The sequence below is a fragment of the Anser brachyrhynchus genome, assembly GCF_964034855.1.
Source record: "Anser brachyrhynchus genome assembly, chromosome: 14".
NCBI classification, from domain to species: Eukaryota; Metazoa; Chordata; class Aves; order Anseriformes; family Anatidae; genus Anser; species Anser brachyrhynchus.
Window position 1 is genome coordinate 1,757,509 of NC_137709.1, and position 15,866 is coordinate 1,773,374.

Consider the following 15,866-nt stretch of genomic DNA (forward strand, 5'->3'; position numbering starts at 1 on the left):
TAGCCTTCGCCTTCTGTTTGACGGCTTTCTGTTGTTTGCTTGGCGTTTTTTGGTTGGTGGTGGTTGTTTGGGGCTTTTTGGGCAGTACGTTGGAGTGACGTTGACTGCAGAACCCGTGTAGCTCTTCGGTACTTCTGTGCGCGTGGTGGGCCACCTCTGCCTGGTTTCGCTGGGCATTGACCGTGTTTGCTTCGAAGCCAGGCTTTCTGTGCAGGTGATCGGCTTCGTCCCCCTCTGGGGGAGGGAGGAGACAGAAGGAGAGGCAAAGTGCGTGTGGGGGAGGCAGGAACAGGAACAGCAGAGAAGCAGTGGAAAACTCTGCGGTCACAGATGGCAAAGCGAGAGGGTTCCTCGTCCTGCCCGCCCGCCCAGCGCTCCTGGGAGCGTGAGCAAACAAAGCCACGCTGCTCATGGCAGCAGCGAAGGAAAAAGGATCGGGGAGTCAGGGGAAATGCAGAGCCGGGCTCGCTAAATTCCGTGCTGCAGAGCTTAAAATAAAATAAAAGGGGAGGAGGAGGGGGAGCAGTGAGCGATAAAGCACGCAGTGGTGGGATTTCCCCCGTTAACCTCCCCCAGCCGCATGGAGCTGGGACTCGTGCTAATATTTGCTTTGCTTTGTAGCCCGGTAGCGTGGCTCTTTCTCTCGGAGGCAATTCCCCATTAAGAGCAGTGCTCTTCCCTCCCCTTGCTTTTGTTGGTGGCTGTCAGAGGGCTCAAGATGAAGCATGGCAAAGCACAGGGTGCTGTGGGCAGCGCTGGGGTCTGTGCGGTGCCTCTTTGGTGCCCCAGGAGGGCGGGTGGCTCTTCCTTGGCCTTGGTGCTTCTTCCTGGGTCCCTGACTGTCTGTGTCACTGCAGCTCTGCTAATCTGTCTTTTTCTCCCTGCCAGAATGAAGAGAAGAGGAACCTTTCCCTGGGGGGCCATGTCGGCTTCGACAGTCTCCCGGATCAGCTGGTCAGCAAGTCCGTCACACAGGGCTTCAGCTTCAACATCCTCTGCGTGGGTGAGCACAGTCCTGCAGAGACAGGGCTCAGCTGGTGGCCTCGTGAGGCTGGGGCCGTGTTTTCTTAGGAGCCCTGCTGGGACACAGCCTCAGTAGTGACTTAAACTTAGGGAGAGTTTGGGGAAAGGCTTTAATATCGACTTTCTGCCTTCAGCTAGGGAAAGGGGAAGGAAGCAAGCGTGTGGAGGACTGGCCAGCTCTGCACTGCAGCGGAGCTGCCAGCGCAGGCACGAAAAGAGGCAGGGAGGTGCAATGGATGTGGCTCTCAGCCTGGTGAAGGGCGAGGGAACCGAGTGGCTGAGCCTTGTGGGTCAGACCAGAAGAGCTCCTGGAGATGGTGAGGTGTTGATCTGCTAAGGGAAGACAGCGCATGGTGATGTTCAGTCGGTGCTGCGCAGGTGTTGCAGAACAGGCACGCTGCCTGTGACGTGTCTGCAGGACTGTCCTGGACAGCTTGCAGGCACCGAGGCAGATCTCAGCAGCTCACTGAGCGCTGTGCGGAGCTTGCTTTGAGCTCAAAATGAAGAAAACTTCCACCGGCTGCTCCCTGTTGTTTCTTTATCCAGCTGCCCACCGGAAAGGGCTGCTTCTGTGTGTGGACATGCCAGGCTGTGCGCTAAGATCAGTGGGAACGTGCACCTCTGCCTTTTTTTAGAATGTGCAGCATGCTTTTTCCCCTGGTGCCCTGATCCACGCTGTCTCTAAACTTTATTGTTGACGGGCCCAGATTTCACCCTGGCAGAATGGAGGAGACAGTCTCAGCCCCACTAGCTAAAGGCAAAGCCGTGCTCAGAGAGCAGAGTAAGAGCTGCAGAGCTGACTTTGGTGTAGCTGCTGTGTGGATGGAGGGGGAAAGGGTTACAGCAGGACGGGCTTTAGTCCTTTGACACATCAGCTGTACATGTTGGACCACGGGATTAGGGGTGTGGAAGAAGGACAGGCTGCTCTAAGGCTTCCAGGCAGACCAAAGTTCAGCTGCACAGTGAAATCATGAAATCTTTATCCAATTTTTTTTTTCTGCTGTGAAAAGAGATTTTCTATCTGATAGCAAGCGGTCCTTCCAGGTCCAGAGCTGCCTGCCTGTGTCTCTGCCCAGAAATAGGCACCCGGGTTCCCTCCTGATAGGGGCCACCTCTCCCCAGATGTACGCGTCCCCAGGGGACTTTAACGGTAAGCTAAAGCGTAGAGAGAGCAGTGAAGAAGCCTGAAATCTCACAGAAAGGAGCGAGAGGAAACCTCACTGATGGACTTGCCTGTCCCGTCCACGGCACAGCGGACACCCATCGCTTGGCACTGACCTGCAGCCACCTGGGGCTGTCGCTGTGGCTGGGACAGCCAGCCCGGAGCCAGGGAGTCCCCGGCAGCAGGAGCAGCCGAGCTGCAGGCAGTCTCCCTCAAAGACTCCAAACTCTACCAGAGCTGTGCTCCACAGCTCCTCTGACGCAAAGTCAGCACGGATGGAGGGGAAACACTGTTTTAGTTTGCTCCTGGTCCTCAGTGGGGAGATGAGACCGAAGTGTTAGCTGTGCGTTAAGGACGGGAGGCCTTCGAGGCTGCAGTTACCTTTGGACAGTTGTGTCTGCTCACCAGCAGGTTGCGGTAACCTTTCACAGCGTAACTTGGTTCTGCTCTGTAATTAATCCTCCTCGAAGTACCTGAGACCTGACAAATTCTCCTCCCTAGGTGAGACGGGCATTGGCAAGTCCACACTGATGAATACTCTTTTCAACACCACGTTCGAGACGGAGGAAGCCAGTCACTACGAGAGCGCGGTTCGCTTGCGGCCGCGGACCTACGACCTGCAGGAGAGCAACGTCCACCTGAAACTAACCATCGTGGATGCGGTTGGATTCGGGGACCAGATAAATAAAGACGAAAGGCAGGTCTCGTGCCATCTGCTCGGCGTTTCTGGGCAGCAGGGGAGGTGTCTGCGTTTCTGTTAACGTGGCAGCTCCCTGCAGTGCCTCTGGCTCTGGGGACTGGGTGCGGAGCGAGCTGGGTGAGGAGCCAGAGAGACGGGGGAGGTCAGAGGAGGTGTTGCCAGCAGAGAACAGTGTATTCCAGGAGTGTGAGCAGTTAACAAGCTGTCCTCAGCACGCGGCTGGGAATTATCTGTTCTGGCCGTTGCTGGTGGCTCTGGCTCTGTCTTGTTTAATTACACAGACATCTTGTTCAGGCCCCAGGTAGAGGATTTCTGGGTCTCCAAGGTCTCTCCATGGTCATCTGGCGTTGTTACAGCCAGATGGCTCAGCCCTGAGACCTGTGCAGAGTCTAATGTGGGGACGTAGTTGTCTTTTCGTGCTCCACTGTCATTAGACTTTGCAATGCAGCCTCAGGAGGTTCCAGCAACCTTTGGTCTGTGTGTAAGTGCCACTTTTCTTGTTGTAAAGCTAAATTATTGGAGTCTCACAGCTGTTTTAAACAGCGTCAGTGATGTATCTAGGAGAACTCCTTAAGTCTTCAGGCTGCTTAATTGTGGGCTCCAGTATCTGGGTTGCTAATGGTATGGTTTTAGTTACAGGCCGATCGTTGAGTACATTGATACGCAGTTTGAAAACTATTTGCAAGAAGAGCTGAAAATCCGCCGTTCTCTCTTCAACTACCACGACACGAGGATTCACGTCTGCCTGTACTTCATCACTCCCACCGGGCACTCGCTCAAGTCCTTGGACCTGGTGACGATGAAGAAGCTGGATAGCAAGGTAACGAGCTGGAGGCTGCGCTGCCCATTTCTGGAAGCAGTGGTATTTCTGCCAATGTTAATTGTCATCTGGAAGGCTCTGTTCGAGTGCTGGACCCTTCCTGCACGTTAGTTAGGCAGTTTTTAGGGCTTTGGTAAAACTTAGCCTGATGTTTGCTGAAGTCTTGCGTTCGTTTTCTCAGTGGCTTTCTTGAAAAATGGTGGGTGAAAAACTGTTTTCAAGCAAGCTGTGTGGAGTCTGTCATAACTTTCTGTCTGTCTGTCATAACTGTCACTGTCATAACTTTACCCAGATTAGTTCATTTTTTTTATCAAAGCCATCAACTGCATCGTTGGCGACTCCTCTTTAAAGGAGTGCAGGTAAGGATTCATTCCAGCTCCTACAGTTGTGTTATGGGAACTGCAGAGCCACCTCTGCTGCCCTGACCTTCCCTCGGGGAGAGGGGCTGGAAGCGGCCGGACAGTGAGCTTCCCGAGGCAGAGGCTGTACAGAGACACGGGCTGAGGAGAAGCATTAGCTGTGTGTGGTGGCACACGTGTGTGTGAGGTGACACTGCTGGAAGTGCCAAATGATCCGTTAGGTCGCAATGTCTTACGGAAATGTAAATGCGGAGAGAAACTCAAGGTCAGCAGCATCCTGGAAGTGGGTTGTGAGAGGGTCTAGCTGGGGTCGTTTCTTTGTGCATAAACGCGTGCTGGCTGGGGGCAGTGGGTTACTTAACCGACCACTGGTATTCCTGCAGCTCACAGGAGCTTTCTGACACAGTTCTGGTTGTTCTAGCTGACTTCCAGGGAGCCGCAGGAAAGCTTCAAAGGTCACTGGTGACAGCAGCATCTCTTCCCATCTTAGCAAGAATTTCCTGTCTTCAAGAGCAGCACTTAGCAGCGCGGTGGTTCCTCTCAGATGGCAGACGCCGATCAGCTCATACGGAGGGCAGATGAGGCAGCCGGGACCCTGCAGGAACTGGGGATGCCCTGAATTGTATCTAGGGAACATGCTCTTCCCTGGCTCTTGTCCACGTGCAGCTCTATTGGACTTTCCTGGTGGGAAGAGATCCCCGTGGCAGGGTCCCTGCTGCTTGCCCTCGCCTCCCGGGGCAGCTGGCCTACTTTTCCTTGGCCCCACTCCAGAGTAGGCACTGGCTTCCCATCCCAGTGGCCTGTTTGTAACCACGGGGGCTGTTGTTCTGACTGCTCCAGGAATCCGAAAACTTTCCCTTAATAAACTCTGTCTCTTGGCGTCGTGCCAGCGTGACATGTTCCCAGAAATATGTTTGGAAGAAAGTTTTTGCACAATTCCTGTTGGTGCTGGTGGTCCCGCAACGCTCCTCTCTTCCTTCCCTTCTGCAGTCCCTACTTCTCCCATCTCCCCGTGGCAGGCTTTAACGGGGTCCTTGCGTAGTACCAGAATAAATCCTTCGTGCTTGCGCAGAGATGGGAACTTTATGCACACACAAGCTTTTATATTTCTAAACTTCCACTGAAACAGCTGTCCCTGAAGGTGCTTTGTCCGTTTGCTCCCGTCTCCCTCCCTACCCCGGTAAGAACCTCCTGGATTTCGTGGTGGGTTGGCCTCACACAAGGATGCACAATAAACCGAACAGGCAGGTAGAGCCACTGATCCCTTGTGCACGTCGGGGCTTTTTGTTGTATTTCTCCATCGGTGTCGCCCCAGGATTTGTGTGCTTCCAGGCACTCCTGGAGGTTCGGGGCCTGGCAGCCCGTGCCCTTACCAATATTCATGGACCGTCTGTGCTGCGAGGCCAGCGTGTGTGTGCAGCTGGGGCACGCTGCCACACGTCTGCGTGGTGTGGGCACGCCTGGACCCGGCTTTCTTCTTGGGAGGCTTTATGAGGCTGCTGGCCTCGGTCTTACAGCTGAAGAGTGGGGAACACGGAGGCAAAAAGCATGGGGGAGGCTTTGCTGCGCGCTCTGCGGGGTCGGCGTCTGGGGCTGGGTCGGGAGGGCTGTGCAGGGACCTGGCTCAGCGGCACCTTCCCTTTGGCACACGGGTGGTGGGGCGTCAGCTGCGGGGCAGGCTCTGGGGTGTGCTGGGTTTACAGGGAACCTTGCTTAAAGCATGAAATTTACAAAATCCCTCCTGGGTAAAGCTGTTTTGTAGACAGAATCTTCTCTTGTACTGTGCTACAAAATTTGTTTGGCTGAGCTCGGGGCCAGCTGTTGCAGGGGGTATTTAATTACACCCAGAGAGCCAGAGGCACCGCCAGAGCTGGTGCTGGGGAGATGGATGGGAAGTGGCTGGCGGGGCTGGTTGCCGGACAGAAACCGTGTGTGAGCTGGCCAGGGGTTAGCTTCCCGTTGGGCTTAATCGGGGAAAAGGAGGGGGGAAAATAATATAAAGAAAATTGCATCAGTATCAGACAAAAAGGTGACTTATTTATTTATTTTTTTAAACACATCCCTGCCTGGAAAGTGATGGCGTAACTGTGTGCTGCTGTGGGCATCCTGGGGCTCCCTGTTTGCAGTCCCTGGAGGTCTCACGAGCTGTGGCTAATTGCTTGCCCTTTGTGAGCTGACACGTCCTGGGTGGGTCAGCCAGTGACAGTGCCTCGGGCCGGTTTGTGCCTCTGCTGCGTGGCTTCTGCGGTGGCATCTGGCTGGTGTCTTCGTCGGGACTCGCATCTGGGAACGCTTTGGAGATAGGGAAAAACCCGGCTTTATTTCACAGGGTGGAAATGCATGTGGCCTTACTATATTAGGAAAAATTATTTTCTGTCAACTTACTTATTTGGGCACATTCTTGTAGGTTTTATTTTTGGAGCTGAGAAGCGGCTCTGTGGTCAGCGAGAGCCGGGGAGGAGGCGCGCTCGGTGTGCGCGTGCAGCTCGCTATCTCGGCTGAAGCGCAGACTTCCTCTGGCCGTGAATTCCAGCCAAGATTGCCAGCACGTGGACTGACGTTCGTGCAGACGCTGCGCCTGATTCAGTTGGATGACAATCCACTAATTAATTTAATGATTTTGGTACTAGATTGTTAAATGGAGAATAACGCTCTTCCACCGTGAGCTATTAGGGTGTTGTTCTGGGATTTTGCCTACAACCCAAGGTAAAGATTCTGTGGGAGTACAAGTGGAGGTGGAAACCTCCCGTGGTTTTGGCATTACTTCTTTTTACTGGCTCTTTAAAGCCTGTTCAAGAAGGAAAGGAGAGGTGACTTTCATCCTCTAGCTAGCTGTATTTTGGTTTGCTTGGCACGAACGCAGCGTGCCATGGAGCACCTTCTGCCCAGTCCTTTTGAGTCCTCTTCCCTTATTATAAAGGGATGAGCTCAGTCTGGCCTTAGGCAGCTTTTTGGGTGTCAGTGCTCAAAATCGGAGAAAGGAAAACAGCAGGATAATTAAATGTTGTTCCAGGTATCACTTGTTAACTGTGGGATTTCAGCTTGGGGATTCCCAAGACATGCGTGAAATCAGAAGAAAAACAGTAATTATATATATAACAATAAATACATAAAACAAAGGAACTTGCAAGGGAAGAAGAGGGAAGCACAGAAGTACCCCTAAATGCCCTGGAGGTCTCAGCAGTCCGGGAAAGCTGGAATTGAGTTGGAACAAGGTCGCATGGTCAGTGTAGCTGCATTCCTGGTAGGTCCTGATGTATCTCTCTTTATTTAAGAGCAGCTGCACATATTTTGTCAGGTGTCAGGAAAAGACAGAATGATCCAGGACAAATTTAGCTGAAAAAAACCCAGAGCCTACTGCGAATCTTTTGCCGCTAATTAATTGTTGGCATTTGTTTCGGTGTTGGCTATTGATTACTGGAAATGCAACAGCTTGCCAAAGCCCTTTTGGGTTTTGAACTCGGTGGCAGCACATCCTGATGGACTTGCCTTTGCAAAGTGAGAGGAACGTGGTTAAAGGGACCCAACCCAACTTCGTTTTAATTTTTTTTGCTTTTGGGAAGAGGAATGGGGGGGTTAGGCCAGCTGAAAATGCCCTGATATCTGTCGCCCTTGGTGCTCGTTTGTCAGCGTGCCTAGCTGGAAGGGCTGCAGGGCGCGAAGCCTGCACACAGCAGCTCCCTGGCAGTGCCTTCCCCACGCAGGTGGTGCTGAGCAGGGGCCGGGCGAGCCCTGAGCTGACCCTGCTGTGTGACGTGGGTCCGGGCTGCCTCTGCTAGCAGGTCAGCGAGACCCTGCTGTGGTCACGGCCCTTTCTGGCTCCGTAATGAGGACACCTACCCGCTGAGGCGTGCGGGGAGACCGGCAGACCTTGTTCGGTGGTTTTCAGGTCCTTGGCAAACGAGGCCAGATCGGTAGCTGGGGAAAAAAAACACGCAAGTTTTATCTTCTCAGCGTGTGAGTAGCGAGGTTTCGGTTCACGCAGGAGGTGCGGGGGGCACGCGGCATCCCGAAGCCGTACCCGAAGTCGTACCTGAGGTCGTGCTGCTGAGCTGGGGACGTGGCTGGGACCGAGCTGCCGGGGAGGCAGCAGCCCGCTGGTGTCAGGAGCAGAGCTGCTGCTGCTTGCAGACCTGGTGTGGGCAGGGAATACTGCCGGCGGCAAGGAGCACATGGGGCAGCTCTCTTTTGGAGCAAGTAAACGCACGGTGTTTAGTGAGCGCTGAACCGGAGGGGGGAGAAAAAGCGAGAGGCATGGAAAACCCCCAAGCTGCAGAGAGAGCTTGAGCTGGGCAGGGAAGGGTCGCTTATTTCTATGGGCACCAAGTGGCTGCTCCGAATCGCTGCTCGGCAGGACAAAAAGCGTGGGCTGTGGGGAAGCGTTAGGTGGCAAAGCAGCCTGCCTTCTCGCTGCTCCAAATGCCTGAATTTTACTGCTCCGCGTCTGGCTGCTGCTCAGACAGACGAGTTTTGTTGCTGTTTGTTTAAGCAGGGGGTGCAGTGCCGCACTTGGCTTCTCTGAGCGCAGCAGCGTTATCTAACAGGCTCCCGTGGCAGATCCTGCCCCGCTGTAGCTCCGCAGCGCGCAAGGATGTGGGACGCGGCCCGGGGGGGATCTCCCCACCCCGCTGCTCGCAGGCGGCTTTGTGAAACCCGGGCTGATGAAGCTGTGGTGCGGTGAGCCCGGTGACTGCTGGTGTGAAACCAGAGCTGAGCGGCAGCAGCCTGACGGCACATCTCCTGCCTGCCGTGTGGCACCCTGCACCTTTCCCAAGGGGGGCTGTAATCCACGCAGCGTGTGAGTTGGGGTCCGCACCGATAGGCTCGGGGGGGTCCTCGGGAGGGATCTGCAGCTGCTGGCAAAGCATCTGAGGAGTCCGTGCTCCTTCTGCTCAGACAGGGGAAGGTTTCACGTAGGCTCACGGCAGCGTTTCGTCCTCGCACAGCCAGAACTGAATGGGTGATAACTCGAGATGTGACAGCTGAAATGTCTCTGTCTCCGCTGAAGCGTGGAACAAAATGCAGAGGCAAGAGCAGGGGCTTTGATCTGCTCGCTGCGTGCTTGTTGCAGGCTGTTTGTCTTCGCTTTATCTGGAAGTCCTGTAGTCAAATCACTCCTGGAAAACTCTTCCCTCTAGTGTTCAGCTGGGCTCGTGCGGCAGCTCGCCTGCACAGCGTGGCACCTGGGTGGCTTTAGGAGATGGAGAGCAGCCACCGGGGCGTGACCTGGGCCAGCTGCGCTCAGCTGAGCTCCCTGCAGACCTGTTTGCTGGGCTCTGTTTGCTGGGCTCTGTTTTCACCTGGCTCTTTTTCCTTCCTTCTGCTGTAGGTGAACATTATCCCGATCATCGCCAAAGCAGACACCATTTCCAAGAGCGAGTTGCACAAATTTAAGATAAAGATCATGAGCGAGCTGGTCAGCAACGGTGTGCAGATCTACCAGTTCCCCACAGATGACGAAGCAGTTGCCGAGATCAACTCGGTGATGAACGTGAGTAACGCTGCCAAGTGCATTGCTTCCAGAAGTTGTGACAAATTAAATTGCTGCGCCAAAATACATTTGAAAGGCAAGTTCCATTGGGTTTGTCCAGATGCTAAATATGTTTGGAAGTTATGCTCTGGATCTGACAGATGCCTAAGGCTATTGCATACAAAATTAATTAAAATGTGGCTCTTATTTAATCTCTGTGGGCTCTCTGGAGACACTCAGCTCAACCCTAAAATTTGTTTTATTGAATTTTCAAAAAATACTTTCTTCAAAATTCATTTCTATCTGCTTTTAGGCTACTTATCATTTGAGGAGGGAGAGACTTTGAATAAGCAATTTACAGTTAGATTTACATTAAATCTTCCACTTAGGGAAGCTAAGCAGAGAGAGCACAATTTAAAGCAAAGAAGAAAAATTGTGCGACTATTGTGCGTCCTTCTTAAAATTCAAAAATCAAATTCAGATGCAGTGGAAACGTGAAAAAGAATTTCAAGTTTTGGAATTTGGCTTTACTCCCAACTCAGAGTTTATCTTTTGGAATAGAAACAGTTGAAATGTTTTCATCGTTTTCGTGTTTTTCTGTGTTTTGTTGGTTTTTTTTTGGCTTAAATAAAAAGTAGCTTTTTCATCAAGATGAATATTTTTCTGCAGAGGTGTTCCAGGTTTAAATGCTTTGGTTCTTCTTTCAATCCTTTTTTTTTTTCTCCCCAGCTTTCAAGACTCAATTGATTGTTAGGTCAGTTAGATGTCTACGCAGCCACTATAACGGTTCTTTTTTTTGCTGAATTCATGGGCTGCTAAAAGCTTTGGAGCAGGCAGTACTTTTAGAGTACAAGTTAGGTGTTCTGGGGAGAGAAATGAAAACGATGGTTGCTGTGTGTTCTCTTTGCTCAATCAAAATACGTTTGGCGGCCTCCCTGCCAGCTCCGTTCCCTCCTAAAGGTGAGGGCTGTTGCTGGCCTCGTCCTGCTGGAGGTGGAGCAGGGCCGTCCTGCAGAGGAAAGGAGCGGTGATGGGAAGGAAGCCTGAAGACGAAAACCCGTGTTCCAGATTGAAGGTTGCCTTGCAGCAGGATGGCAGAGCTTGGGGAGGGCAGGGGGCGGTTCTGCAGGTGAAGAAGCATTTCAGACACTTGCGCCTGCGCTGCAAGTTTGGGAGGGAGCAGTGTGCTGAGCCTCAGGTGTGCTGGCAGAGCAACGTGCCCGCTGCGTGGCTCTCCCTGCGGCCCTGAGGATGTTGCCGCGAGGCCGGTGCCACGTTTCCGTACTGTCCTTGGTGCTTTGCAGCCCAGCGAGCAGCGAGCACGCCGCATCCTGCACGTGGCCCAGCAGGCTGCAGGCGGGCACTGGAAGGGACGAGGGCTGTTTACGGACGTCTCCGTGCTTTCTGCGAGGCGGGAAGTGCCCCGCTCTTGGCATGCGGAGGGACTGCAGCTACAAGAACAACCTGACAAATGGGGAGAGGAAGAGCAGTAATGAGCATGGTGTTCCCACAATATTTCCGTGTTTAGTGCAGTCCAGCCAGCGCTGCTGGTAAGCTGCTCTGCTGCGCTATGGCCGTATGCTGCTCTCTGCCGTAACACCACGGATCAGAGGGGAGACGGCTCTGAATACTGGAGACTGAGGGCTTCACTGGAAGGATTTCTGAAGTAGATCCTGTGCCTGGGTGAAGGGACTCGGGTGGTCAGGCCGATTTCCCAGAGGTTAGCCCACGTGCTAAGTCCCTGCCGTTGACTCTGTTGCAGGCTCATCTGCCCTTTGCTGTGGTCGGCAGCACGGAGGAGGTGAAGGTTGGGAACAAGCTGGTGAGAGCTCGGCAGTACCCGTGGGGAGTGGTGCAAGGTAAGGAGCCGGGAGCTGGGCTCCCTGCCACGTGCACAGGCACGTGCTGGCGCCCTCCAGCTCTGCCCTTCCCTGTGCGTGAAGGTGCCTTGTGCTAAAAGCTGCAGCTGTGTCCCCTGCAGCCTCGTGTGGGCTGGCCAGCCTTTGTGCTCCTGCCAGCATCTCAAATACGTTGTCTGAGCTCTGCTGAAGTTCCCACCCGGTCTGGCATGGTCAAAAAGAGTCCCTGCATCCCGAAAGCTTGGTTACCCTGTGTGGGGTGACAGGTGGAGGTGTGTGGGAGGGGAATCTGTGGGGTTAGGCTGTACGTGCAGTTGTGCTTCTCCCTCTTGTGCGTTTTGCTGACTTCTCGCCTTGCTCTAATCAGTTGAGAATGAAAGTCACTGCGACTTCGTGAAGCTGCGAGAAATGCTGATTCGAGTCAACATGGAGGATCTCCGGGAGCAGACTCACACCCGCCACTACGAGCTGTACAGGAGGTGCAAACTGGAGGAGATGGGCTTCAAGGACACGGATCCGGACAGCCAGCCCTTCAGGTGAGCAGCAGCGCAGAGCCACAGTCGGGTACTGGCAGCCCCAGGAAAAGGGGAGGTCTGTGCGTGGTACCTGCAGTGCTGGGCTGGAAAATGCTAGCACCGGCTTTGAGCTTTGCAGCTGACTTTGGGGTTCCCTTCCCTGCCTGTTTGTCTGTAAGCAAGGCAGACAGGCACGCGTTTTCCCCATCCCTAAGTCATTGGTGTCCGAAGAGTCTGGATTTCATTTGCTTTCTTACCAGCCTACAAGAAACATATGAGACCAAAAGAAAAGAATTCTTGGGTGAGCTCCAGAAGAAAGAGGAAGAAATGAGACAAATGTTTGTTAACAAAGTCAAGGAGACGGAGGCAGAGCTGAAGGAGAAGGAGAGAGAGGTAGGTGTGCCAAAAACCTGCAAAGGGAGCCCAAAATACAGTCAGCCATGGGATCTGGGTCTCGGCAGTGTATGAATCCTGGAAAGCACTTACAGATTTTGAGCAGACCTCCTGAGCCAAAGCACAAAATCGCACACACCTTCCCCCACCTAGGGGAGGGGATGCTGAGTAATGTTTTCAAAACAACCTCACTGGTTTAGGTGCCTCAGAAACAGGAATCTTCCCCCGTCTGTGCGGTGTGTAGGAGGCTGGGCTGCTGTTTGGGGAGCGAAGGGCAGTGCAGAACGTTTCGGTGAGCATTTAGGTCAGGTAGGCTTAACCCTTGGAGGCCCACCGGACAGCAGAGCAAATGGGGCAGCGGGGCAGGAGTCCCACGGGGCAGTGTGAGGCCCTGGGCAGCTGGCACCACTGGGGAGGAAATAAAGGGACCACCTTCAAAGGAGTGAGGAAGGAGAGAGCCCGCAGTGTCCTCAGCCCTGCGGCACGGCTGCAAACTGAGCTGGGATCCTCTGCGACCTTATCCAGACCTCGCTCTTTCTCCTTGTTTGATGTGTGGGGTCAGGCAGAGCCGAGTCTGTCTTCGGTTGAGAGGCACCGGCTGCCCCGTCCCCGCCAGCTGGGCAGGTCTCTGTGGTGCTGGGGAGTTGTGCGGGGCATGGGGTGACGGCTCCTGGGAGCGGGGCTGGGGGCGACGGCCCGACGCTGGTGCTGGGTGCGACGCTCAGGGCGCTTGTCCCCTGCCAGCTGCACGAGAAGTTTGAGCACTTGAAAAGGATACACCAGGAGGAGAAAAGGAAGGTGGAGGAGAAGAGGAGGGAGCTGGAGGAAGAGATGAATGCCTTCAACAGGCGGAAAGTAGCGGTGGAAACCTTGCAGTCACAGTCCCTGCAGGCTACCTCACAGCAGCCGCTGAGGAAGGACAAAGACAAGAAAAAGTAAGTGACCAACCTTGGGTCTTTTCTCCTCTGCCACTGGGAAGGCTGTGTGTGCGTTCAGACTAATTTTCTGTCAATTACTGACGCGGCAAATGGAAAAGGGGATTTTGGAACACCAATTCTCACCCTTCTGACTGCCTAAAGCAAAGGGACGGCAGGGGCCTGCTGTGCCCAGGCCCTGCCCCAGGGATGCCCAGCTGGCTGCAGGTGGGCTTCTCGCTTTGGGGCCGTTCTCTAAAGGTTTGGGGTCTGGCAGGATTGGCTTCGCCTCTGTGACAGCCAGTGCAGGCAGTCATGGGAATGGCTTGTCCCTAGAGACGTACAGGCTAGAAATCAGCTGCATCTTCTCCCCAGGGGAGAGAAGTGGGGACAGTGTTGACAGTTTAATGTCTTACAGGTGTGGTGCCCCATCCTGCAGCACCTTGCTGAGATCTGTAAGGTTGGGGCCCTCCTTGTAGAGTGCCATTTGTGTTCAGAGGCCGAGCTGCAAAAAGGGAAACAAAGCATCCTGGACTGAAGCAGCACTGGAAATTCGTTAGGGCTCTGTGTGAGACAGGGCTCCAAGACAGTTCTGCTCGCGCTGAATTACTGAGAAAGCTCTTTTCCCCTGAAGGCAGAGTTCTTATCTTAGCTTGCTGCAAGTTAATTGACATGGCTGAAGCCAGCAGGAGTGTGGAGAAAGCTGAGAGCGCATTATTTATATACCCTGCCTGGCTGTATAATGATAGAGCAGGAGTGGGGCAAACAAGTTTACAAAGAAAGGGTTGGTGGTGGTGATCCTGCTTACATTCAAGCCAGTCTTCAAGGAACAAAACGAGGTAAGCTGCCGTGCAAGGTGGTCATTCTGTTGTTCCAGCACTTTTTATTAATTCCTCTTGCGTGAAGGAGCTCTGGTGTCTGAATCGCATGCTGTCACATCCAGCCCAGGCAAACGGCAATGCCTTCTGAGCCTTTTAATGATGAAAAGAGAGAGCCTGGGTGTTAACTACTCCCAGGGATCTTACGCTTGGCAGCACAGCGCCTGACTCCACGTTGCTGATGAGCTCCCGTGCTGTCACTCCTGTGACATGCGCTGCAGTGCTGGCAGAGCTTGTTCTGCGTGCTGACATGCTGGTAATTTGTTCCCTCCGAAGGGAGATAACAGCGTGTGTAACTCAACATATTTGCTCCGAGTGTCGATGTGTTGGGGTTAAAAACAAAACCACGGCGCTCCCTCCTCCGGGCCTGGCAGCGTGCTCAGGGCAAGTCCCCACCTCGCGCAGAGCCAGAGCAGTTTGCAGAGCGTTCTGCTGGCGGCGGGGTTCAGTCCAGTTGAACCCCCGGACAAGCTCGGTGCTGAGCGTGGGGCCATCCGGGCCCGGACCCTCTGAAGGCCGCAGGCGCCCCGAGACCCGCGCTGGTTCTGGCGCGGGCGATGCCGGCGGGATGCTGGGCGGAAACGCGGCCGCTTCCTGTCTGCTGCCGCCGGCTGCGCCAGAAATAGGCTTCCTGCGGGGTGCAGCCCACCTGCAGGCGCTGCTTCCAGCCCTCCCTTTTTCCGTGCAGTCGGGTGCGCCGCGGCGGCCCCGTCCCAGGGAGGCTCTGTGCAGAGCCGGGGCCCTGCTGGAGGCGGCTGCGGGGCGGCGCTGTCAGCGGGAGCAGAGCCAACGCGGTACGGGGAGGAAGCAATTTGGATTGGTTTTATTTCTTTCTTCTTTTTTTTTTTTTTTAATGACCCTGTGAGCCGGTTCCAAGTGAGGCACGTGGAGGTCTCCGCTCAAGCAGGGCAGTGAAATTCTGAAATGAAAACTTGACGGCGAGGCTGCTCCCCCAGCGCCCTGCCTTGCCAGTGAGCCACCTAACCAGATCCCCTTCATCTGGGGGAGACCTGAGACAGTTTGGTGTTAGCCCAGGGGAGCTCACACGGTAATGGGGTCCTCACGCTCCCCGGCAAGCAGCTCTGCCGGCTGGCTTAGGGGAGATGTTTCAGCCAAATCAGCCTCGGGGACAGCTGGGACTTGGGGAGCTGCGGCAGGCAGGATGGGGGCTGAGCAGGATGGGGGCTGAGCAGGATGGGGGCTGAGCAGGATGGGGGCTGAGCAGGATGGGGGCTGAGCAGCACGGGTCAGGCTCTGCCTGCGGCTTCGGTGAGCCAGGAGCCGAGCTGGTGGTGCTGGGGCTGGTGTGGGGCTGCAGAGCTCTGGGGTGAGCGGAGGTGGTGCGGGGCCGTCCTCGGGCAGCAGCATGGGGGGCGTCAGCCACCTCCGGTACATCAGTGCCCTGTTGGCACGGTGCAAGGAATGGAAATGAGGGAGGGGGAATGAAGATAAGGGTCTCGGGGGGGATTTCGTCGTGTCTTGGTGTTAGGAGAGCTGGTTGAACCTCTTACGTGTCATATTTTAACATGGGGTTTTGAGTAGCTTTAATAAGTGGAAAATGGAGAGGGAAGAATCGCAGGTGCGGAGAGGGAAAAAAACGTGTCTGTGCTGCGACGCTTTGTGCGGGCAGCTGCCGAACAGATCGCGCTTTGTGCAGTGGTGGCCGTGTCAGTGCTCGCTCTGTTCTGCGAGCCCTCGGATGCCACAGCAGTGTTTGGCCTTCTCTCTTTTTTTTTTAAACGTTTCACTACATTTTGCTTTTGATTAATTTTC

General features: G+C 54.4%; 1 protein-coding gene across 5 annotated transcripts in view; it reads left to right on the forward strand.

Annotated features, from left to right (window-relative positions):
• The window catches only part of SEPTIN8 (septin 8), a 37,520-nt gene that overhangs the window by 15,733 nt on the left and 5,921 nt on the right, over nucleotides 1-15,866 (forward strand). For 4 of the 5 annotated variants that reach the window (XM_080555381.1, XM_080555378.1, XM_080555380.1 and 1 more), the window contains 8 exons: nucleotides 889-1,003; nucleotides 2,687-2,882; nucleotides 3,519-3,705; nucleotides 9,394-9,555; nucleotides 11,297-11,393; nucleotides 11,761-11,929; nucleotides 12,169-12,301; nucleotides 13,046-13,236. In XM_080555381.1, coding sequence (XP_080411507.1) covers nucleotides 2,716-2,882; nucleotides 3,519-3,705; nucleotides 9,394-9,555; nucleotides 11,297-11,393; nucleotides 11,761-11,929; nucleotides 12,169-12,301; nucleotides 13,046-13,236 — 1,106 coding nt within the window. In that variant the 5' untranslated portion in view covers nucleotides 889-1,003; nucleotides 2,687-2,715. Of the gene's footprint in view, nucleotides 1-888; nucleotides 1,004-2,686; nucleotides 2,883-3,518; nucleotides 3,706-9,393; nucleotides 9,556-11,296; nucleotides 11,394-11,760; nucleotides 11,930-12,168; nucleotides 12,302-13,045; nucleotides 13,237-15,866 lie in introns of those variants that run through there. The other variant, XM_080555379.1, reaches the window with a different exon arrangement.